Source organism: Nomascus leucogenys, chromosome 4, assembly GCF_006542625.1.
Source record: "Nomascus leucogenys isolate Asia chromosome 4, Asia_NLE_v1, whole genome shotgun sequence".
Classification (NCBI taxonomy): Eukaryota; Metazoa; Chordata; class Mammalia; order Primates; family Hylobatidae; genus Nomascus; species Nomascus leucogenys.
The window spans coordinates 78,166,262-78,190,101 of record NC_044384.1 but is presented as its reverse complement, the minus strand read 5'-3'; the positions used below and the strand labels follow the sequence as shown (position 1 = coordinate 78,190,101).

The window sequence follows — 23,840 nt, the reverse complement described above, 5'->3', positions numbered from 1 at the left end:
TGCCTGGCTGTGTGAGTGTAGGAGCTAAAGGAGACAGAATAGGAGGGATCTGGTTTCTGGGCTTGGGATAAAGGAGTACCCCACTCTTTTGTTGCAGTTAGATATATGCTTTGTGAGATATGAACCCTATTGGAGTCAAGAGATCCACTTGGTTAATAAATGATAGAACAATCCCAGTGGCCTTGAAGAAAGAGTAATGGAAGGTTATAATGACTTCAATCTCAGGGGAAAAGATGGAGAATTAATGTTCTAGGAGTGGCAGGGCTCCTGGACAGTACAGAGAAAAATATGTAAAAACTTGCTCTGTGCTGATCCATTAAGTGAAGGAACACACACACACTTTTTGTCCCTCTATCTCAACCTAGCCTCTTGTGTCCCTGCTCCTCTGATTAGAGTGTCTGTTGCTCCCTCTTATTTACTATCTTAGTAAATAAAGATATTTACTAACCTGGGAACGAAGTGGTGAGAACAAGGACCTGGAGAGTGTCAAACTCCCCATCTCGGCTGTTTTACACAGTGAAGTTGAGGCTCGAAGTATCTTTGCTGTGAACCCTCCTTTCTTTTCTGAGCAAGTGGAAAGTATAGTAATTAGGACTTTGGAGTGAAAAAGCTCTGGGCTTAACATCTAACCAGTTAGACCATGCTGAGAGCTCAATGGTCCTTCTCTATAAAAGTAGACTAAGAAGTGCCCACATTGAATCATTGTCAGAATGTTTCACTGCAGCTTCAAAATGGGCATGGGAGGGGGCACACCTTGTCTTTAAAAAGGAAGATTCTAACAGCTTTCATCACTCCATGCCAGTAATTTGCTGTTTTATTGCATTCTGCAAATCAGATATCATTCATATCCTTCCCACCGCCTTGCTTCTATTACAGATACTTGAATGGGAAAGAGGTGAGGGTAGTGCCTACATAATCTGACCCTCCTTCCAGTATCTGGCCTGTTGGTTTCACACAGCTTAGGTTTTCATAGTATTTCCATGACCTGTGAGGACAGAAAGCACTGTGATGTTTTAAAAAGAGAAGCTCAGGGGCATACGGCCAGACTCTCAACCATGCAGAGCCAATTTCTTCAACATGGGCCCCTGAGAGGCAGGGCTGACTTCCACTAGAACTGACACCAGATTCTTTTGCCAGCCTAGTACAAGGTCCACATTACAAGCCAAAGCTCAGAAATTTCTGGAGGAGGTGTATCAAAATTTACTCTGCGAGACTCTGCTGAACTGGCTGCATCAGGGAGAAATTTCATCTCCCAGAAGGGTGCTGCTCATCATTTCTTCCAGAAACATCTGCAGAGACTAGCTTTTCAGGTGAGGACTCATTACAAAGTATCAGATATACAGGATGAACAAGTCTAGAGATCTAATTTACAACATGAGAACTATAGTTAATAGAATTGCATGGTATATGGGATTCATGCTACGTGAGTGGAGTTTAGCTGCTCTTTACATAAAAACAACAACAAAAAATAAGTAACTGTGAAGTAATAGATATATTAATTTGCTTCATAATGGTAATGTTTTCACTATCTGTATGCTCTCATAACATCATATTGTATACCTTAAATATCCACAATAAAATTTATTTTTTAATGTAATTATTGCTTTGTGACACCTCTTCCACTTAAGTGAGTCAAATTAAAGTGCCCATGTTGTGTTATGCTCAGAATATGCAGGCAACTATGCTCAAGGAAAAGGAGTAACTTCCACTTAAGAAACACATATATGACAACAATTTTGTCAATGGCAGTTTGCTAGCTACCATGAAAATCCTTAGAAGTTTGTGCTCTGGACTTGGAAGCAGGTGAATGAATAGAATACTGAGTGTGTAGAGACACAGGAAAAATTACTATTTTTAATCCTGGTCACATTACAAGGGAGGCAGTTTTTTCCTTACACTACTAATAAGAAGGTTGTTGCACTGAAAGTGAGAGAGGAAATAAGTAGATCAATAAGAAGAATACGGACAAGATTTATTGTTTATTTAAATTATACAGAAAACAAATTTTACTTTAAAGATTTAATCTACAATAGTACTACCACCATTTACTTATTTATTCCTATTTGCCTTTGTTCTCTCTTAAATTTGAACTTTATGTGTTGTATGTGAACTGTTTTGTGTCCTATATTTTCTCATTTTATTTGAACACTCTCCCATGTGTCTACACATATTATATATTATGTCTGTATGCATTATGTTAATGCCTTAGGGTTGCATCACTCTGTTGGATCATATTTTATGTTATCTTCCTCTATTGAGGCACATAGAGATTTTATTCAGGACTTGCTTATGTTCATGTGACTTTATAAAATTCTGTTTAGAGTTTTTGTTTTGTTTTGTATTTAGAGACACTCTTGTTACCCAGATTGGAGTGCAGTGGTATGAACATAACTCATTGTAACCTTTAACTTGCTGTGGGCTCAAGTGAGTCCAGGGTTGGATTCCACTGGAATTGACATCAGAATTTTTTGCCAACTTAGTACGACGTCTGCATTACAAGCTGCAACTCAGAAATTTCTGGAAGAGTTGTAACAAAACTCACTCTGTGAGACTGCGGTCAGATTATGTGGGCATAATCTTCCTCTCCTTCCCATTCAAGTAGCTGCAGTAAAAGCAAGGTAGTGGGAAAGATCTGAATGAAGTCTGATTTGCAGAATGTATTCTTTTTTTCTGCTTACACAAAACAGCAAATTACTTGCATGGTGTGATGAAAGCTGTTAGAATCCTCCCACCTTAGCCTCCTGAGTAGCTAGGGCTACAGGTGTGTGCCACCATACCCAACTAATTTTTATTTTTGTAGAGATTGGAGTCTTTCTCTGTGGACCAGGCTGGTCTCAAACTTTTGCCCTCAATTAATCCTCCCTCCTTGGCCTCTGATAGTGCTGGAATTACAGGTATAAGCCACCATGCTCATCCTAGAGTTGTTTTCTTCTTTTAAATTGTTTTCTTTGGATTAATTTCCACTTCTGTAATAACTGGACCAGGATCAAAGATTCTGAAGTTTATGCCCAGGAATGCTACTCATTGCCCAGTGCTGCCAGTTACAGTGATTGTGTCAGATTTCTTGGAAGAACCTCAGTCTCACTAGCTTTCAGTTTACCCCAACCAAGCATGAGAGCCATACTTGGTTGTTAGTTTGTAAGTGCATCCTTAAAGGGTGGTTCCAAACTCTACTCTTCAGAAAATATAGTAATATCACACCCCACAGACTTGACATTAAGCTCTACTTTAACTCTACTTTGCTACTTCCTTCTGAGTTGCCTCTAGAGAAAAGATAAGATTAGCCTTTAGGAATGTTATATTTTTATCATCCTAAGACCCTTAGATATGAAATATAGTCTGGAATTTTCTTCAAGATATAATGTAGTACAAAACAGCTGGAAACTTTTCTCATGTCCAGAATATATTATGCGTTTAACACATATGTGTTTATTGAATGAATATATTAATGTCTCTATACTTTTGGAAAATGGAGTGATTAGACAATTAATACAAGCATTTCATGTATTCAATCATTTGTTACTTATGTATTGAGGGTATACTATGTGCCAAATACTGTGATAAGAATTACTGATAAGAGAATAAGTAATATGAGCTTCCTGCCTCAGAAGAACTCAACATCTAGAAAAGAAAATGAAATTCGACTTTAAAACATCATGTTGAACAGCATAAATATATACGATATTTATCGATTGAAAGAAGAAAACTTCAACCCAACATAACAAGTTATATAATTGAAATATGCATAAACACTTATGAGAGCACAGAAAAGGGAGTGACTTATTCAGACGGACATAAGAGACACTGAAAAGAGCACTAGGCATAATAGGCTGTACAAGTAAACTTGAAGGGGTAAGTGGAAGCTTAATTTAGAAGGCAGAACTGAAGTAGGAAATTTCAAACTGAGGATAAATGTAGAAAGACCAAAGATGCTAAGCAGACACTGTGTTGAAGAAATGCACTGTGTTCTTACATGGTGGATGGTAGCAACAGAAGAGGCTAGAAGGGTAGACTAGAGTCAGATGGTAAAGGAAGAATCCATGGGCTAAGATATTAAGGTAGTTTCTTTCTATATATGCTCAGATCAGTAATTAGCCAGACTCTAGGAACTTCCTTCCTTCCTTCCTTTTCTTTTATTCTCTCCTTCCTTCCTTCCTTCCTTCCTTCCTTCCTTCCTTCCTTCCTTCCTTCCTTCCTTCCTTCTTCTTTCTTTCCTTTTTTTTCTTTTTCTTTTTCTTTCTCTCTCTCTCTCTCATCTCTCTGTTTACTCTCTCAATGAAGCTCCACCTTGGCCTCCTTAAGCTCCAAAACCTCCATAAGCTCAATCAGTGAGAGTCTTTGTGCTCTGGTTAGATTCCATCTCCCTGAACTTCAATCTGAAAACTTCCATTGGGAAGTAAGCTGGTGTAATTCTAGGACTCATCTTTTCTGTTTTCCTTTTCTCAGGGATCATAGTTCTTTCTGCATGTCCTGATATTCAACATATGAAAATTGTTACTGTTTTAGGTGGAAAGGTAAATTCAAGTTCTGTTATCCTATCTTGGCTGGAAGCACTGTTACTGGTAGTGAATTCTTATGGGTCTGCAGCAACCTCAATTCCCTCTTAGAAGAAAGAATTCAACTGAGGGGCATAAGGTGGAATGAGAGAGCAAGGCAAGTTTTAGAGCCACAGTGAAAGTTTTTTAAAAAGCTTTAGCTGGGTGCAATGGTTCACGCCTGTAATCCCAGCACTTTGTGAGGCCGAGGTGGGCAGATCACAAGGTCATGGGTTCGAGACCAGCCTGACAAACATGGTGAAACCCCATCTCTACTAAAAATACAAAAATTAGCTGGGTGCGGTGTTGCGTGCCTGTAATCCCAGCTACTCAGGAGTCTGAGGCAGGAAAATTGCTTGAACCTGGGAGGTGGAGATTGCAGTGAGCTGAGATTGCACCACTGCACTCCAGTGTGGGTGACAGAGCAAGACTCCGACTCAAAAAAAAAAAAAGCTTTAGAGCAAGAAGGAAAAAAACTAAAGTGCACTTGGAAGAGAGCAAAGTGGGTGACCTGAGAGATCAAGTGAGTAGTTTGAACTTTTGCCTTGGGGTTTTATATGTTGGCTTATTTCTGGGCTCTTGTGTCCATTCTCCCCTGATTCTTCCCTTGTGGTGGGTTGTCCACATGTGCAGTGGCCTGCTAGCACTTGAGAGGTGAGCATGTGCAGTGTGTTTACTGGAATTGTATGCATGCTCACTTAAGATGTTCTTCCCTTACCAATCAAATATCCCTAGAAGGTCACATACCAGTTAAACTTCACCTTTTTGTCTCTGAATGCACATGCTTGAGCCCACTTGCCCAACTCCCGAGATCTTATCAGGAAGCTACTGATCACCAGTTTTAGGTTCTCTGTCTACTGAGAGACTACCTGATAGGTGGCTTGTGGGAGTGGGAAGGAACTTCGGGTCTGCACCAAGTAGAAGTAATGAACTAGTGGCCCTCCTGAACAGGAGGTTTGTGAGAGTGACAGGGCTAAAACCTAAAACTGCAATGCCTGGGATTTCCTCTGCTTTTTCAACTAAAAATGGCTCTTTCACAAGAAGCTGCACCCTGTATCTCCTGTTTTCTCTGTGTGATCTGAAATTGTCTTGCACACCTACCAAACTGTCTGGCTTGAAGACAAGTCTGCCTCTTCTTTTACTTCACATGCCATGTGACTTCTTAAACACACACTTCCTGTTATTCATGCACCCATGGCTCTTATAGCATTTGTGCAGCAGCAAAGGTATGAGCTCCTTGCAGATATCCCCTGAAATTTATACGTTTTTATCCTATAAGCTTGGATGACATCCAATCCGCTCCCTATCTGTTGGCACATTGCCAAAAAACACACGAATTTAAACCCCAGCTCTGCCAGTGCTTTATGATTTAATATATGCTTTTTGTTCCTGTCACAACCCAGGGCCAAGTTTTTCTGGAGTTTTTGAAACAGTTTGCCCTCCTGCATAGGGCTATGACACTTTAAGGATCTCACCTACATGCTTTTTTTTTTTTTTTTTTTTTGAATCAGCACTTCTTTAGGGAAGGGGAAATTCTTCCTTTACCATTAGCAAGTTCTTGCCCTAAGTCCCAAGTCCTCCAGAGTTTCCTCCTTTATGTCGAGGGCAAATAAACGTTGCCCTCTCAAATCCAAGGGTTGCCGTTTTTGTAAGCATATGAAGGCTTTTCATGAGTGTTCTTCTCACTTTCTCCTACTTCCTCCTGTAGTCTCCATTTCTCTAATCACTCCTACTCCCTTCTCAATATGCATCAAGACCTTCAAGGTCATATTTAAAGGGAGGGAAGTCCAGCCCCCTTATGGCAGTTAGCTGAAAAGCAGGCTTCTACTTAAAGAACATACAAAATGAGAATCTGAGGAAAGAGGTAATCATTTTTATTTTTTGCTGGAATTCTTTAAGCAAGAATCACTGTAAAGTCATGGAGACAAGGATATAGGCCAGCCCAGCAGGTGCAAGAGACCCATAGGACAGAGATGAAGGTTGGTCCCAGGCTGACAGATTACTATTTGAACAGTGATAAAGATAAGGTTAGAGGTACAGGGTAACACCAGTTCATTCCAGAACCCCAAGGATGAACAGGAGGCCTACTGTTCACTTCAGTATCTCCTCTGTTCTCAAGTAGACAATCACAATGAGATAGGACCAAGGGTAAGGATACATGGTAAGACCAGTTAATCCGGAACCTTAAGGATAATGGGGATGCCCCTTTCAGGATAACAGGAAACTAAGAAAGGACACATTCTTTTCCTTCTTCTTTTCTTTTTCTCCTCTGTTTTCTCTTCGCAGATGGGTAATCATATCTCCATAAAACAGGTTATGACACCCAGATATATACCCCCAAACTAGGAAAAGTTTGAGTCCCCAAACCTTAAAACAAAAAACTAGTTTTTCTTTGTAATACTTGGCCTAAGAATGGAATGAGAGAAAATTACAAAAGTCAATCTTGGAACCCAGTGCCCTTATGCAGGAAATTCTCAAATTAGCCTTCTTGGTCTTTTATAATGTAGAACAGAATAAGGAGGACAGGGCTAAGAAAAAGGAGAAATGCAGGGACCAGAGGCAGGTATATTGTCCTCTCAATACTCAAGAGTCACCCTTCTACAGGGGACCCCTAGGCTGCCCATCAGTGAGACATGACAGGATCAAAATCCTCCCCCTGTCCCCCTTGAATCTGGCTGGCTACTACTGCCCTGACAGCTAGCAAGAGGCCAAATCCACAGAACAACCACTAGTACCCCTCTGTCAGCAGGAAGCAGTTATAGAAGACTGACTTTTGTCTATTTTCTCCAAATAATTGGGGTCTTGAACTCATGGTGGGGGAAATGTTACACAAGGTAGCTAGTCAGGCATGAGTAGGGCAGGAGAAGGCTCCATGCCCCACACCCCACACCCAGATATGTCAGGCAACCATCAGGTGATGGTCCAGTGGTTGTTAACTGTCTCTCTAAAATAATAATTGGTCACAGCCAGTCCCAGCCAGAGTCAGTCTCTGAATACAAAGAAAAAAAAACCTGAAAATGGTGATTGGCAGCTTCCTGACAAGACCTCAGGAGTTGGGCAAGAAGGCTTAAGCATGTGCATTCAGAGGCAAAATGGCAGAGTTTAATTATGGTATGAACTTCTAGGGACATTCGACTGGTAAGGGAGAATGCCTCAAGTTAGCATGCATACAACTCCATGCTCACACTACACATGCTCACCTCCCACATGCTAGCAGGCTGCTGCACATGTGGACAGCCCACCCCCATGGGAAGAATCAGAGGAGAATGGACACAAGACCCCAAAAGTATGCCTACATATAAAAGTCAAAAGGTTCAACTGCACACTTGATCTCTCAGGTCGCCCACTTGGCCCCCTTCCAAATGCACTTTACTTCTTTTCCTTCCTGCTCTGATGCTTTTTAACAAACATTTACTCCTACTCCAAAACTTGCCTTGGTCTCTCCTTCTGCCTTCTTCCCCTCAGTCAAATTCTTTCTGTTGAGGAGGCAAGAATTGAGGATGCTGCAGACCTCTACAGATGCACCGCCAGTAACAGCAACAGTCTTTTCAGTGATGTTCTAAAACCACAAGGTTACCTAGGTATGGAATCTTGCACCAGACCAGTTTTAATGCAACACCCTCTCATAGCCCTACCTTCACTTAGAAGTTACTTTGCTCTCTTCCAAATATCCCAGTTCCAAAATAGAATGCAGTGACACAGCATCTTTCTTCATTTTTCAGTTGTGATGTTATGGAATGTTTAGGTAATCCCAATTTGATGCAGCTAGTCAAATATGTAAAAATGCTATTTTTGTATTACTTAGTAATTTCTACAAAATGTACCACAGATCCTAGCATAAGGCTTAAAGATGGAATTAGCCTCAAAGTGTCAGGCTTGGTGAGAGTACAAGTTTTGAATATGACGCAGTAATAATTTTTGAAAGGTTAATTGTTTATATTTAGACCATGTCAGAATGCCTTTTATTAAAATGCCTATATCAAAACATCATGCAATATATAGGACTTTGGCTCAAGTGGGGAGAAAGAAGAAAAGGAAGAGGAGGAAAAGAGGAGTGGTGGTAGTAATCAAATAAATAACAAATGTTCAGTGCTTACTGTAAGACTGACAATCTATTAAGCACATTGCAGGTATTTATTCCTTTAATCCTCACAAAAATTCTGAGTGATATAGTGCTATTAGCCCAACTCCCTTTGAGGAAACCAAGGTACAGAGAGACTAAATAACTTCCCCAAGGTTACACAGCTCATTCTCAGAGGAGTCAGGAGAATCACTGATAGCAACTAAAATTCAAAAGATATTATGTGTATTTAAAAATATGCTTTTACAATCTAAAATGAAGCTAATGGCTGGAAGTCATCAAAGGGTAAGAAAACAGAGCTGAAAAACTCAGAGAAAGCTCTTTGTGTTTTCCACCAGTCTCATCTTCTCTTGGATTTGCTGAGGACTGCAGTTGAAAGGCACTGAAAAAAAAAACCTGGTCATTAATACAGAACTTACTACTCTTGTTTCAGAATCTCCTCTAGCTTTTCTCATTCCTATATGTTCTTTGGTTGTCTTTCTAGGCTAAGGTATCCTCCATGATGTTACCATTACAAGGAGCCCAGATGCTGCAAATGCTGGAGAAATCCTTGAGGAAGAGCCTCCCAGCATCCTTAAAGGTGAGAATGGAAAATTCTGAGAGGAGTAAAGAAGACAAACTTGCTGTGAAAGAGGAGGGAAGGGGACTGACGTTTATGATGCACCTATTTACCTATTTTGAGCCAGGCACTATTTCATGTTTTCTCTCATTTAGTTTGCCTTACCTCTTTACAAGATGTTTACTGTCATGTCCATGCTGCTGTTAAGAAAATTAAGACTCAGTTAACTGATTTTCTCAATATACCACAAATACTGAGTTGCAATGCTATGATATGAACATAGTTATGCCTTAGTCTAAACACTGCCTTTTGCTCTGTGCTGACTCAAAAAATTACTTCCTTGCTCCTTTCCAAGAAGCATTTTATAATAACATTTGAAATTTGCCCAGAGTTCTACAAAGTTGGCTGAGGCTGCATATTAATGTTTAACTTGTTTATTACAGAAGGACACTTGCCAGTGAGAGGTCAACCAGAATGAGTCTTCTTTGAAATTAATAACAGATCAATTTCTATTTTAATGTAAATTTCCCAATTGCTCTGAATTTAAGGCATGTCAAGTTACTTTAGGGCTAGCTCCCAGTATCTCTCTTAACCTGGTATTAATAATTAGAGGTCTAAGAGTTAAATAAAACATATATAAATATATATATAAATGGATATATATAAATGCCTACATCCAGAACTATGCAAGAGCAGTTCCAATGATAGAGTCAGATTCCTGTCTGTATATACATGCATATATATATATATATGTATATATTTAGCAACCAAATGGATATAGCTCACTCCAATGGAACCGAAGTACATTTGTTCATGTATATGTGTGTGTGTGTATCTCTTTAGTGGACAATTATTTTTACATTTGTATTGTTTCAGAAGACATTCCTATATAGTGCATACATTTCAGGTAAATACATTCAAATTACCCATTCCCTAAATGATTTGTTATTCCCTTCTTTCAGTATAAAGGAGAAAATATTAGCATTCTTTTATTTGTGATTATATAGTTTTATTTTCATTCATTAGAGATGCATTAATGAGACAACAAGCTTTATTCTTTATTTATTAACAACACAATATGGCTTCAAGTAAACTAATCCAAATCTAAAGTTACCCACCTTGCAGCTCCTACTAACATTAATCAAAATTAGCTAATATTTAAGTGGCTTCACATGACAATCCTTAAGATATAAATAACCTCCCAGAGAGACAGAACATTTTTCTTGGAAGGCATATTAGTTAGACACTGTATGTATACTTACTTGAGGTATTTTTATGATTAGTGGCTACTCTTAAAAATTCTCTAGGCTAAACATTTTTTTCAATACTCTGTGATGTAGAATTTTGTGCTTTAAATTTCTCCTTATTCCTTGTGTTAAGTGGATCCTAAACATTTTGAGAAAACTCTAGGTGTTCCGCAAGGATTCCTTCTTGGAACCCCTCTATGGTGAGGTAAGGAGGCCCTCATGACTCCTCCCTTCCATGAGGAAATAGCATTCCTCCTCTTTGGTTGCATACTAAAAGACATACATTTTCCCCTAATGGAACTCTAAAATTTTTTATGCCAGTTGCATTTAATGGAGGAGTCTAACCTAGAATTCACTAATAACAATTACTTGAGGCCTAGTTAAGAAAATGTCTGTCTATTCTTCTGAGTGTTAGATATAAAATGCATAAAGATGTCCACTACAACTGATTCAACTGATAACAGCTGCCTCACTAAGTTCTGTTCACTAGTGTGAAAGGAAAATATCTGGCGCCCCCAAAATCACTAAAGAAAACTCAAGCTGGAAACTGCTTAGGGCAAACTTGCCTCCCATTCTATTTATTAAACGTTGCTAAGATAGATGCATATCTGATTGCCTCTTTGGAAAGGCTAATCAGAAACTCAAAAGAATGAACTGTTTGTCTCACGTATCTGTGACCTGAAAGCTTTCTCTCTGCTTCGAGTCTTCCTGCCGTTGCTTCAAAATGTCCCTTCTTCGATATGTCCCACCTTTCCAAACCGAACCAAAGTACTTCTTACATATATTGATTGAGGCCTCATATCTCCCTAAAATATATAAAACCAAGTTGTGCCCTGACCACCTTGGGCACATGGCATCAGGACTTCCTGAGGCTGTGTCAGGGGCACATCCTCAACCTTGGCAAAATGAACTTTCTAAATTAACTGAGACCTGTCTCTGATTTTTGGGGTTTAGATTTTGGTAACCATGGGGGCATTCTGAGTGGAGATGCCCCTGGCCTTTGACAAATTTCCTATCGGTGCTTGGTACCAATATGGCTAACGTTATGGCTCAAACTAATAGGACAATTTGCTGAGGTCTGTGAGCATCCCCTCCAGAGAATCCCTGATCTCCCCAAACTTGGTCAAATTATAAAGTTTATTTATTCCTAATTAGATGGGGATGAAGGTCTCTTTGAAGAGGAACCTCTATTTTACTTTTTACACAACTAAAGTTAGCATTTAACAACTACCTGGTGTTAATTTCTGCTTACACTTACGGTGCTCAGAAATCATGTAATTTGGGTGATCATGGTTAGTTTTGCTTAACTTTTTTGTTCTTTGTATTTTTCTTGATCAAATCAAAAGGAGAACCCTAAATTATGAGGAACAAGACCTCTGATGTGGGAGGAAAAATGGCTAGCAAAAGAGAAAAAAAAAGATTTTGAATTTTGACTACTAAAGGGGCTTTATTTACATTATAAGGCCACCTTTTTGCCAGCCAAACCAAACTGAAAGAGCAACGGCTGTACTTCTGAAAAAGCAGCATTTTATCCTAACTGAAATATGGTAATAAGGTTTTTAAAAAAAAATTTAAGGAGCTCAATTGTTAAAAGTCAGCTTAATTAAAAGGCTAACATCCAAGATGTATGTGTGTATGTGTTCATGTGTGCATGTTTGTATTTGAAGGCCTTCATGTTTTTATTTTCATTTATTTTTCTCTCCTAAGACCTTGTCTACTTTTGTGCAAAAGTTTTTTTGTTTTGTTTTGCTTCTCAGTTGACTGAATTCTGTTTTCACCCGATTTTTTTTTAACTAAAATAGTTATTGCAACAAAGGCTACTTGGGTATTTAAGAAAAAAATGAAGTTTAATTTTATTTTTAATTTGGCTGAAAGAAAAATAAAAACATCTCCTTCTAGCACCACCAGACTTTTTCTCTCTGTACCTTATGTTGTAAATTTTACTATTTGATTTCACCTGAGTTGTTTCCTTTAATGTGCAAATTTAAGGCTATTTTTCTGACAACTGCCTAGGGTTTTGAAACAGGTTACCAAGAATCTGAAATTCTAAGATAGAAAAAAACGTGGGGGCGTCTTTATAAATCTATAAAATGTACTTCCGTTGGCATGCCTAATTCATCTTTATATGTATTTATGTGTTGTATACAAAATATTTCACTACTAAAATATATAAAGAGTTCTAATTAATTGATTTAAAGAAAAAACAAAAGTGCTTAAATTCGATACTAAAAAAGAAAAGGCTAGTCAAATGCTTTTTCAAGTTTATGTAACTTAAATAAAATCTTTAATAAATAAGCTAGCTTTAAAATTTTTGGTAAAGTAATAGTAAAAATGTCTTAAGAATTCCCAGCATACATTTTGTTTACATTTATTAATCAAGCAAATTTCATACTTATCCCTGCCAAATACTATAAGATGTCAATGTTTGGCATAGGGGTTACATAACTATGAACCCAGACCCAAACAGGATAATCATTGCTTGTGTAATTTTTAATAAATAAGACATTGATATGGGTTTAATGAAAATAGCTGCATCTTTAATTTAGTAAGATTACCATAACTTCTAATCCTGTGGGTTTAGGCAGTCTGGTCCACAGTCAATAAGGAGGTTTGTTTGGGGAAAAGACTGTTATCCTCTTTGTTTCAAAGCTAAACTATAAACCAAGTTCCTCCCAAAGTTAGTTAGGCCTACGTCCAGGAATGAATGAGGACAGCTTGGACGTTAAAAGCAAGATGGAGTCAGTTAAGTCAAATCTGTTTTCACTGTCTCAGTTATAATCTTGCAATGTCAGTTTTATAACTTTAAATCATGAATATCACAGTTTTCATAAATAATCCAGGTAAACAATTAAAATAATTGGGGTAATGTAATGGGATAAATATTTGTAGGCACACTGGTCATAATTTAGCATATGAAATTATATTACATTAAATAATAGGCATTTCATTATTTGGGTATCTTCCCATAAAAATATATTGTAGGAAAATATTCTTGCTAAAAAACAAACAAAAGTGTGTGTTTTTTTTAAAGAGGTGAACAAGCTTTTTTCCAATTCAAAGCTTATTTAAAGGTTATGTATAAAACAAGGTAAAAGGGACTAGGACTAAAAAAGGATATAAAAAAGCTATTTTTAACAAACTTTTTTTAGGTAAAAAAGCTTAAAGAGAAATAATTTTATATAAGACAGAATCTTGTGTGGTAAATTTAATCCTAAAATAAAATAAGTGGTTGTTTAAAAAAGAGAGATGTTCAGGACAAATCCGAAAGTCCAAGCATGTCATGAACAGTCAGTGTAATTCACAATAAGAGGATTTCTATATTTAAAAAGTTCATATAATCAAGTTGTCATATTATTAAGTTTTCATTTGCTTAGAAAAAAACTGAGATAAAATTTTTTAATTAAGATTATTACATCCATGTATCTTCCTGTATATGCTTTTAAAGTCCTTGTAACATTGAATCACAGAGCTTTAACTCCTGCATCTATAAAGCCTACCAAGTCCTGCTAAATTTTAAACACTGACAGCAATTAAAGCCTCATCTTCAGGCCCTGTAGAAAATGCCAATCAAAATAAACTGTATTCCTGAGACACAGGGCAATAAATTAAAGCTATTCAACTCCTCAAGGCCCAGGGACTATCATGGAGGAGTTGGGCATGTAAGAGTGTAATGGCTGATTTTGAAAGATAAATTTAGTTTCTCTGTAAATTAATCATTAATGTCAAAGGAACACTGACGGAAAACCAGCATATAGACCCCTGTGTCAGATTAACAAGGCTCTCTTGAAGCATTAACCAACTCTTTAATAAAAGTTATAAGAGGCTTAAGGAAGTTACATTTTATAATATAGATTAAATTTTATAGGTTGTTTTCAAATTTTGAAAAACAAACGTAATTGGCTTCATGCTGTTTTTATTAGGGCTTCTTGTTTAGAAAGTCAAATTTCCTTTCTCAAAAAATGAAGGTTTTCACGTTTTTTGAAGTCTTTGACTTTCACTTTGGTTAAATAAATGACTTTAAAATGACCTGTAATCCTATTTTGTAATTTCAAGTGTTTTAAACTTATATTTGACAACTTTCCAAAATTGAATTATAAATTATGTCTTTTTCTGACCTAATTAATTCTTTAAGACAGTAGGTTCCCCTAAGTACAAAAATGACACAATTTGGCTTATTTGGTATCAAAATTATACAGAAGGCATTGCCAAATATGAATTGGTGTTTGGTTTTCTTTGGGCTGTCTTTGTAATAAATATGTTATTGGTATGTGTTCCAAAATTATGGGAAACTCCTATAATTATAATATAATTTAGTATACATTATCAGTAATAATCATATTGTGTGCCACAGAGGTAATAAATTTTCTTGTCATTTGTATCTTTTGACAATGGCTACCTTAAACCTTTTTTTCATCCATGGAAAATTGTTGTCTTGTTTTGGTCATCTTTAGAAGGTGGTTTTATAATCAGCTATAAAACTCCAACAGGTGCTCTTAAATGCAGGTTTCTGATAACTTTGGAAATTGTGACATCAGAATAGAGAAAAAACTTTCAGGACTCATAGAGAGAGAAAATGTTAATGAATATCAAGCAAAATAGGAATTAACTACATGGACTGAATCAATCTTTTTAACTTTTTACTTAAAATATTTGCTGATCCTTTGCTTTTCAGTCTTAAAACTTTTATTTTGAGCTATTGTTAGCTTTTAACAATTTAGTATACTCCTATGAACAAATTTTGGAGCATATTTGTTTCTCTCTACCTGATTTCTCCAGAATTTGGAAATTGTGAGTATTCTTAACTTATGGTAATACATTTATTTGCATAAGTGCAATAAGAATCTGTTTTCATTTGTAACAGGAAACAATTGGAGAAATTGGTTATTTTACTAAGGCTTTAACTGCTTTCTTTTAAGAAATCAAACTTGACTTATGGAGCCAATAAAGCCCTTGAAAAAAATGGCCGTATATTTTGTGTACACAGTCCCTGTACAGGGTTTCTGACTGTGGTAAGTAAAGAATGTCACTTTCTGACAGACACAGAAGCTCCAGGTTTAACATGGAACCTCAAGAGGAGAGGAAATTCATCCAACTTATAGGTATTTGATGGCACAAATTCATGGCTGGGCTTTGCTTTAAAAAGTCTTATCTGAGACTCCTCCTATGGAACAAAGTTTCATCAAAGCCAATTTAAAAGCCTATGTAAAAAATAATTATTCTTGCTGCACTGCATACAAATAATTAGGCCAAGTATAATAAAGCAAACCAGTCCTACCATAATTTTTTTTTAGTAAAAATGGGAAACTGGAGAGAGAAAAAAATCTATATTTCAAGACTACAGTACACCTGTTGTTAGATTCTAGTCTTGCCTAATGTTGTTTTTCAATTTTTATTATTTTCTACAATTTGAACTGAATTCTATTTTTCTTGGCTACAAGTCTTCAAAATAATGTTTTAAATTTATTTTTCTTCTTTTTTTTCTTCATTTTTCCTAATTTGAAGTCTGAAAACTAAGCTGGGCTTTCTTAAAACCCTGCAAACTGAAGCCAAACAATTTAAACTTCAGAAAAAAATAACAGCAATGTATTTACATACATAAGCCACTTTCATACCTGCCTATTAATGTATGGATTTTAGAGTGATGTGGCCTACATCTATTTTTCCAGGACTGTTTTTTTGTTTGTTGTTGTTTTCTCTCCCTTTCACGCCTATTTTCTCTTCATAGGACATGAGACTTCACAACATGCAAAAAATGAGCTCTTGGGACCTACCCATCTATCAATAAACTGTCCTAGCCATAAGACATTAAATGAAACCTGTGACCAGAGACTCGTTTTATTGTAAAATGCTTTCTCCAAAAGATTTTACAAAAAAGATGGGGGGCATATGAAAGGAAAATATCTTGGACCCCCCAAATCCCTAAAGAAAACCCAACCTGGAAACTGCTTTCGTCAAACTTGTCTCCCATTCTATTCAAAGTTACTAAGATAGATGCATATCTGATTGCCTCCTTTGGAAAGGCTAATCAGAAACTCAGAAGAATGCAACCATTTGTGTCTCACCTATCTGTGACCTGAAAGCTTCTTCCCCACTTCAAGTATTAGTGCCCTTGCTTCAAGATGTTCCACTTTTCCAAACTGAACCAGTGTACTTCTTACATATATTGATTGAGGTATCATATCTCCCTAAAATGTATAAAACCAAGCTGTGCCCCAGCCACCTTGGGCATGTGTCGTCAGGGCTTCCCAAGGCTGTTTCACAGGTGTGCACTCAATCTTGGCAAAATAAACTTTCTAAATTAACTGAGACCTGTCTTAGATTTTCTGGGTTCACACTAGGTTTGGGGTTCAGTAGGACTAAAAAGGATATTAATAAATTAGGCCACAACAGTAAGAAAAAATAAGAGTTTCACATATTTTCATTTTTGCAATGGATAATATTGTAGTGTAAATACATTTTAACAGGCCCCAGGTACAAATGTGTAAAAACGTAACCATTATATTTTGCCAAAACTGTACTAAATTTCTATATTAAGCCTCCGCTCATGGCTGAAAACAGAATTAATTCAGATAAACTCAGACTTAGTCGATTTAGAGTTTTTTTCACCTTCATTCCCTAGTCTAACATCAGTATTTCATGTGGGGTAGGGGGCAGCAGGAGGGAAATATACTGGTATAGTTCTATCATCTATCCTTGATGGAAAGCATTCAAGTGCACAGCACCTTTTTGGGTGTATTTCCATGCTGGTATCAGCTGAAGCTTCATGTTCACAATGGTCATGAGATCTATGCTGACATCCACTGCTGCATACCACAACCCCCAAATCATAAGGACACTTACTGTCTGTGGGGTTTACTCTCATTCATTCTCACGTCCTACCCTCTCTTTCACCCCTCTCTCTCATTAGTTTGTCCAACAGGGCAAGGGTGGGGATCTAAGACTGGACCCAGGCTAGGGGACCCCAAGCTTATTCTCTTGAGCAATAGGCTATAGTCTCTGCTGACTGATGAGAATTCAGTTAAGCTCTCCAGAGAGTTATATGGAAACAATGCTAAAGAGTTTTAAACATGTAATAGCCTTTAAACCAGCAATTACTCTTCTGGATATTTTAAGAAAATGTTAGGTACACATGCAAAGATTCCTGTGAAAGAACATTCTATAAAGAATTATTTATTTAAGTGAAAAGTTGAAAACAGCTGAGATGCCATCAACTGGCAAGTGAATAAATTAACTGTGATGCATCCATATAATAAAATTTTATTCAGCCATTAAAAGTAATTGAAAATTGTTTTGTATGTTTGTGAATAGAGAAATAGGTACACAACATGTTCAGTGATGAAAAATAGCAAATATCCATAATTTTATTATTGAATAAAAATCTGTTTAATCTAAAGGCTCTGGTGGACAACTGGCCTGATTTTAATACAGTGGTTGTCTGCCCTCTATGTGTACAGATTAAAAAATAGCACACAGAGATTGTTTGACCTAGATTCTCCATTTGGATACTTTGTATCATAAAATGTCATGATTTTATAGAAATAATTATTGTCCTAATCAAGCAAGAAACTTTACTGACTTTTTCTAATAACCATCTCAATTTCTTGGGATCCTGCAGGTTTATGGAACTGTCTTTCACATAAACCATGGAAATCCGTTCAATCTGAAGGCTCTGGTGGACAAGTGGCCTGATTTTAATACAGTGGTTGTCTGCCCTCAGGAGCAGGTAAGATTCCATGTGTGAATATTCTTCTATATTTATATTAACTGTGTGCCTATTACATTCTTAGCAATATGGTAGAGCCAGGGCATGCAGAAGTAAATCATAGTGATAGTCAACAAGTCTCCATCCTCAAGAAGCTCAGAGTCTGGAAGACAAGATAGATCAACAGATAAAGTGTGAAGTATACAAGAACAGAAGATAAACAGGATACAGAAATAGGCCAAATAAAACCTGATTAAACTATGGAAGTCAAAGGTGGGGCTACCCGATAAGTTCAGTATACTTCTTGGTGGAGATTTCATATGAACTAGATTTTGTAGGAAAAATATGTTTTTGTCAGGATTACAAGGAAAAGTGGACATTCTAACCAGAGAAAATTGCAAGAGCACCGATATGAAGTTGTAAAAAAAGGGCAATGAGTTAGAGTGACTATTGTATTAGTCCGTTCTCATGCTACTAATAAAGACATATGTAAGACAGGGTAATTTATAAGGGAAAGAGGTTTAATTGACTCATAGTTCAGCATGGCTGGGAAGGCCTCAGGAAACTTACAGTCCTGACAGAAGGGGAAGCAAACGAGACCTTCTTCACATGGTGGCAGGAGAAAGAATGACAGCCGAGCATATGGGGAAGCCCCTTATAAAACCATCAGATCTCGTGAAAACTTACTATCACAAAGACAGGGTGGGGGAAACCACCCCCATGATTCAATTGTCTCCATCTGGTCCCTCTCATTATACGTGGGGATTTACGAGAACTATAATTCAAGGTGAGATTTGGGTGGGGACACAGCGAAACCATATCAATTATGGAAAGCAAAACTATAATGATAGAACTTCTATAAACATTTGAGGAAACACTTAAAAATTATTGAAACTAAACAATTAACACATTTCAAGATAAAAATGCATAAGCTTATTTCAAAACATCAGAAAACACAAATATACTTTTAATACTAATAAAGTTATTTAAAAATCACTTTGTTGTGAGAACACTTAAAATCTACTCTCTTAGCAATTTTCGATAATACAATACATTGTTATTAACTATAGTCACCGAGTTGTACAATATGTCTGTTGAACTTATTCCTCCTATTATAGCTATTATAACTGAAGTTTCATATCTTTTGACTAACAACTTCCCAATTCCTCTACTTTCCCCAACCTTACCTGCTGATAACTACCATTCTACTCTCTACTTCTATGAATTCAAAATTTTTACATTCTACATACAAAGGAGATCATCAGGTATCTGCCTTTCTGTGTTTGACTTACTTCACTTAGTATAATGTCCTCCAGGTTCAACACAGGGGAAGCAATACATATGCTAATTACCCTGATTTAGCCATTTCAAAATGTATACATACTTCAACACACCATATTGTTAATAAATATATTCTATCTTTTATTTGCCAATCAAAACAAAAAATAATGTATGAAATGAATACATTTATGGTATGAAAACTAAACTGAAATAAAATTATTTGATCTTTTAAATGTGGTCTTAAGCAACAAAATGTGTCAGTGGTATCATTGCTGACTTGTGAGTGTGTTTTTGTGCAACATTTTCCAACTTTTAAAAAAGTTTTTTAATTCTATAATAGTTGTGGTAATATTTTCATCCACCTTCTTCCTGTAAATAGTTGTATGTGTCATTTACTAATTTGAGGAGCTCTTTCCACGTAAGTGGATTGTTTGTTTCTCTGGAACTGCAATTGGTTTAACCAACATATTTTTTAAAGAAGGCATTTTGAATTGGTTTTTAATCTTCTTTGGTATCAATATCAAGTTTCATACTCCCATGGTCATGGTTTGTGTATTCTGCAAGTCTTTGAACTGTAGTAAAATTTATTCTTGCGACATAAGCTTTCCCTTGTCAATTGCCTTTCTCTTCTTCCTGTTGAGAGTGATGGTGGTAAGAAGAATGCTTTCTAAATGGTTATGTCTTTTATTTGAAATATTAACGTGATATGTGGATAATGAATAGTATTGTTCTGGAATTTTCCAACATAAATTGAATCTTTGAATCTTTGATCTTTATCTTGTTATTTAAATAATTCAGAAATAATTATATGCATACAAACCCACAGTTAGATAAAGGAAATAAGTTCTAATGTTTAACATAGGATGACTATAGTTAACAGCAATGTATTGTATATTTCAAAGTAGATTGAAGGAGGACTTGAAATGTTCTCAACACATGGAAATAATAAATATTCTAGATGATGAAAACTGTGACTTGATCATTAAACATTATATGCACATAACAAAATATTACACATACCCTATAAATTTTTACTAATATTATGTATCAATAAAAAAGAAATAATTGTGATGCACCAATAAAACTACCAATATTTTATTACTTAGAAATATCACAGTATAAAATTATATGTAATCATAAAATATAGGGATGTGTTTTATTTCCTTTTTCCTAATGATAACAGGATATGACAGATGACCTTGATCACTATACCAATACTTACCAAATCTACTCCAAAGATCCCCAAAACTGTCAGGAATTCCTTGGTTCACCAGATCTCATCAATTGGAAACAGCATTTACAGATTCAAAGTAAGTAAGAGGAATGGGATGTGTGCTGACTCACTTATGTGTCCTGAGCAAGTTTTCATATGACTTATACCTCCTTCCTCCAAGCTCCAGACTCCCAGCCTGCTGTCAATTTTGCTACTGTGTGGTAACTATACCTGTAAAAGGTGGTGGACAGTGTGGGAAACCCTAAAATTTGCCAAGAATGGGCTTCATAAAGGGAACCATAGTATAATTCCTTGGTACCAAGGATTTATGACATATTTTGCAGCTATATCCAGACCTTTTAGGGTGATTGGATGCTGAAGAAGAGCCTTCCCTCTGGCCTTCTGTTCCTGTAATAAAAATGATAGCTTATTTCGCCATAGAATACTTCCCAGGTCACCAAGAACAACTATCATGGTTCCAACTATGCTCTCTGGAGATTCCCTAGGATGGCATTTTCCTATTACTTGCTGTGTAATCTTAGTTAAGTGATTTAACCTCTTTGAGATTGTGTTCCTCATATATAAAAATGAGGAAAATAATGTTACCTAAAACACAAGGCACTGAAAAGATTAAATGAAAGTGACTAGGAAGTGCTTAGCATAATACTTGGACATGTTAGTTAATGTTTGCTGCGTAGCAAACCTAATAATTCTGTGAATCAACCATTTGGGCTGAGCTTTGCAAGGCAGTTCTTCCACTGGTCTTATCTGGGTTTACTCATGTAGCTGCAGTTGATGGGTGGACCATGGCTGATGGCTCTTACGTGGCCTCACTCACATGCCTGAATGAGAGTTCTGCTGTTAGTTCATGACAGCTGGTGACTGTGGTGACAGCATGATGGCAACATGTGTCTCTAGCAGGCTGGCCCAGGCCTATCTTAATGGTATCGGTCTTAACATAATTGGTCTTAGCCAGGAGCAAAAACAAAGGTAAAGCCCCAGTGGGGCAGGCACTTTTAAGCCTCTCCTTGCATTAAATTTGCTCTTTCCATCGGTGAAAGATGGTCAATGTGGCCAAGGTAAGTTGCAGTGGAGGAGGGGACTATCCTGGGGAATGGATTCCAGGAGATATGGGCAAATCGTGGGTCATTGCCTCATATTATTACACTAGGAATGTAGCTTAGTAGGTGTTAGCTACCATTTTTTAAATTTACCTACTAAGATTATCAAAACTACACAATTACGCAGCCCAGAAAACTTGGTTCCAGTGCAGATACTGCTGTTAATAACACAATCATAACTGAATCCATCCCTAAGCATGTTTTTGCTTAGGCAAAACAAAAAATTACACAAATCCTTACTGTTTGAAATGCTTCTTCCCCGGTGCTGTAAAGAAATAGCACTTGAACATAAATTTAATTTCCTCAGAAAGGCCATTTTTACTTTCTGCGGAAAGGGTACACTCACCAGCAATTTTGCCATGAGAGTACACTGAACAAAGGAGACAGGGCTATCTATAACCTGACATGTCCACCCTACTGTTGTGTCTGGTTTCCATTGGCTGGAATGGGACCTCACATTCTGCATTTGTCCCAACTGCCTAGCAACTTAAAACCTTTTAAAAGAGATAAAGGCAGAGGAGACAAAGAAAGGGGGAAGTAACTTGTGGAATGCTGAGAAAGATAAAACATCTCCAAGTAAAGAAGAGGAACAGGATATGGCCTAATGCTTGCTTGGACCAGTATAAGCATGCCAGGGTAAATATTTAGGCTAAATTGTGAGAGCTAAGAACACAAAGTACATTGATTTCTTTATTATCTTCTAGCAGTTATCTAAGAATGCTAGCACAGGTCTTTGAAAAAATTTTGCTTCTAAGAGGGAAGTTACTATTGATTCTTAATTAGATGGGGAGGGAAGTCTTTCTGAAGAGGCATCTTCACTTTTTAAATTACTATGGACACAGGTCACACAGTGGTAGTACCAAGCCCAGAACCAAGATTTTATGATACTAAATCCCAGACACTTCTTACTCCACTGCAGAACTTCACTCTAGAATATATCTAAACCATTACATCTCTGCTTATTATACTGCCTAGGTTCACAGCCTAGCCTGAATGAGGCTATACAAAATCTTGCAGCCATTAAGTCCTTCAAAGTCAAACAAACACAACGCATTCTCTATATGGCGTCTGAAACAGCCAAGGAACTGGCTCCTTTCCTGCTGGAATCAAGGACTTTATCTCCCAGTGGTGGCAAACCCAAGGCCATGTGAGTTTGATAAAATCCAGTCTATATCACTCACACCTCTCAAGTAACCTCCCAACTTCTCTCCCTGCATTCACTCTGGCTTTCCTACAATCAATGTTATACAAAGAAATCAGAATTGCATTTTTAAAAAATGTAACTCAGAACATATTTCTCTCCTGCTTAAAAGACTCCACCATCTCCCTTCTCATCTTGAATAAGCCAGGCCTCTGGCCACCACTTGGACCTTTATTGCCCTTCCTGCTTTCTTCCTCCAACAGCTCTGATCTTCACTCTGTTCCTCTTTCATCACAAGCTCATCTATATTCCAGGACTTCACATTTGTTATTTCTTCTGTCTACTCTGTCTCTCAAGACAATAGAGGTCATAGCAAATACAAACCTTTATACTAATGGATTTTGTTTTCTTCTTGGACCCTCCATAGCAACCAAGAGATGTTTAAACTCTCATCCATGGATGTTACCCATGCTCACTTGGTGAATAAATTCTGGCATTTTGGTGGTAATGAGAGGAGCCAGAGATTCATTGAGCGCTGCATTCAGAACTTTCCCACCTGCTGTCTCCTGGGGCCTGAGGGGACCCCTGTGTGCTGGGATCTAATGGACCAGACTGGAGAGATGAGAATGGCAGGCACCCTGCCTGAATACCGGCTCCATGGCCTTGTGACGTATGTCATCTATTCCCACGCCCAGAAATTGGGCAAACTTGGCTTTCCTGTCTATTCTCATGTAGACTACAGCAATGAAGCTATGCAAAAAATGAGTTACACACTGCAACACATTCCCATTCCCAGAAGCTGGAACCAGTGGAACTGTGTGCCTCTGTGATGCCAATCCTGAACATAAGACAGTTTTGGGCAGGTCTGGGCATATAATTTGAGGAGTGGATGGTGGATGAAAAGAAATAATAAATTGTAATTTGCAGTAAAGGAGTGGGCACTGTTTGGGCTCTGGGGAA

At 37.2% G+C, this 23,840-nt stretch overlaps 1 protein-coding gene across 1 annotated transcript; it reads left to right on the top strand.

Moving 5' to 3' along the window:
* Positions 1 to 1,199: 1,199 nt before the first annotated feature.
* On the top strand, positions 1,200 to 23,801 carry LOC100593830 (glycine N-acyltransferase). Its single transcript, XM_003275346.3, has 6 exons — positions 1,200 to 1,310; positions 9,101 to 9,196; positions 18,038 to 18,145; positions 20,589 to 20,715; positions 22,715 to 22,886; positions 23,308 to 23,801. The coding sequence occupies exons 2-6, from the start codon at positions 9,116 to 9,118 to the stop codon at positions 23,708 to 23,710; spliced, it is 891 nt and encodes a 296-aa protein (XP_003275394.1). The 5' UTR covers positions 1,200 to 1,310; positions 9,101 to 9,115; the 3' UTR covers positions 23,711 to 23,801.
* The last annotated feature ends 39 nt before the right edge of the window (positions 23,802 to 23,840 follow it).